Source organism: Quercus robur, chromosome 10 (genome assembly GCF_932294415.1).
Source record: "Quercus robur chromosome 10, dhQueRobu3.1, whole genome shotgun sequence".
Taxonomy (NCBI): domain Eukaryota; kingdom Viridiplantae; phylum Streptophyta; class Magnoliopsida; order Fagales; family Fagaceae; genus Quercus; species Quercus robur.
Genome location: NC_065543.1, coordinates 9569835 through 9571411, shown reverse-complemented (window position 1 = coordinate 9571411; position 1577 = coordinate 9569835). Strand labels below are relative to the sequence as shown.

At 38.3% G+C, this 1577-nt stretch overlaps 1 protein-coding gene across 1 annotated transcript; it reads left to right on the top strand.

The window, feature by feature from the left end:
• The first annotated feature begins 258 nt into the window (after positions 1 to 258).
• LOC126703810 (uncharacterized) lies at positions 259 to 1258 on the top strand. Its single transcript, XM_050402882.1, has 2 exons — positions 259 to 898; positions 1023 to 1258. The coding sequence occupies exons 1-2, from the start codon at positions 259 to 261 to the stop codon at positions 1256 to 1258; spliced, it is 876 nt and encodes a 291-aa protein (XP_050258839.1).
• The last annotated feature ends 319 nt before the right edge of the window (positions 1259 to 1577 follow it).

Below are 1577 nucleotides of genomic sequence, written 5' to 3'. Positions count from 1 at the left end.
TTAGTTGCTTAGCTATGTGTGTAGGAATATATAGAAAAAGTTCCCATTGCTCTGTTCTTGATGAGGTTGAAATTCAGCGTGAAATGAAACTTTGTAAAGTGTTCTTTAAAGTCCCAAGCTTACAAGAGCACTTAACTTGGCTGCATAGATGCATCAATTAGAAATCAACCACTGTTTGGAGATAAAATGGCATATTCTTGTATGTTTTTTTTTTTTTTTTTTTTTTTTTTGGTGTCAGCAACTTGGGAAATTTGTTCCATGGGTCATAATACAAATTATGCACATAATATGCTTCTAAATGACTCGGATTCTGATGATGATTTTGAGATTACTATGCTTCTTGCATTGGAAGAAGAACGATTAGAAAGAGAGAGGGCATCAACATCACATCGTGGTTCTGTTCTAGGCCGTAAGTTCATCCAACGTGATCATGGGCAAGGCCACCAAAGACTTTTTCAAGACTATTCTGCAGAATCACCAGTATATCCTCTTAACATATTTCGAAGGAGGTTTCGAATGAGTCGTTCTCTCTTTTTACGTATTAAATCTAATCTAGAAGAGAAAGATGAATATTTTGTTCAAAAAAGAAATGCTGCCGGAGTGCTTGGTTTGTCTTCCCTTCAGAAGATGACTGCCGCACTAAGGATGCTTGTGTATGAAGTAGCGGCGGATTTTATAGATGAATATGTGAGAATTGGAGAAAGCACTACAATAGAGTGTCTTAAAAAATTTGTTGAAGCCATAGTCGATATTTATCCTACGGAGTACTTGAGGTCACCAAATAACAATGACATTGCTAGGTTGCTAAGAGTTGGTGAAAGTCGTGGATTTCCAGGGATGCTAGGGACCATTGACTGCATGCACTGGAAATGGAAGAATTGCCTATCGGGGTGGAAAGGTCAGTATACTGGTCATAGTCGTGAGCCAACAATTATTTTGGAAGCAGTAGCATCATATGATCTTTGGATATGGCATGCATTTTTTTGGGTTACCTGGGTCTCATAATGACATCAATGTGCTAGACCATTCTTTTATATTTACCAAGCTCGCTCAAGGCCGTGCACCTCCGGTGAATTACTCAATCAATGGTCATGATTATACAATGGGATACTATCTTGCTAATGGTATATATCCTTCATCGTCCACTTTTGTGAAGACAATTCCATCTCCACAAGGTAGAAAGAATAGTCTTTTTGCTACAACTCAAGAGTCAACTAGGAAGGATGTAGAGCGTGCATTTGGAGTGCTTCAAGCATGATTTGCAATTGTTCATGGACCTGCTCGTCTTTGGAGAACAGAGGCTCTTGATTACATTATGAAGGCATGCATAATATTGCATAACATGATAATTGAAGATGAACGTGATGCCAATGGAGCAAAAGACCTTGATTATGAACAAGTGCCTGAAAGCATCCCTACAACAGTGTCCTAGGAGCCTACAGAAGAATTTAGTCAATTTACAACGTTCCTTGCAGTCCATGAAAAAATTAGAAATAGAGAAACTCATTCTAAACTCCAATTGGATCTCATTGAGCACTTGTGGCAACGATATAGTGAGTTGTAGGATCATCTAATTT

Excerpts from the sequence above, each read along its gene's own strand:
- LOC126703810 (XM_050402882.1), top strand. The coding sequence starts at position 259 with ATGGGTCATAATACAAATTATGCACATAATATGCTTCTAAATGACTCG. Across the intron at positions 899-1,022 it reads TTGCCTATCGGGGTGGAAAG|ACCATTCTTTTATATTTACC; the intron begins GTCAGTATACTG and ends TCAATGTGCTAG.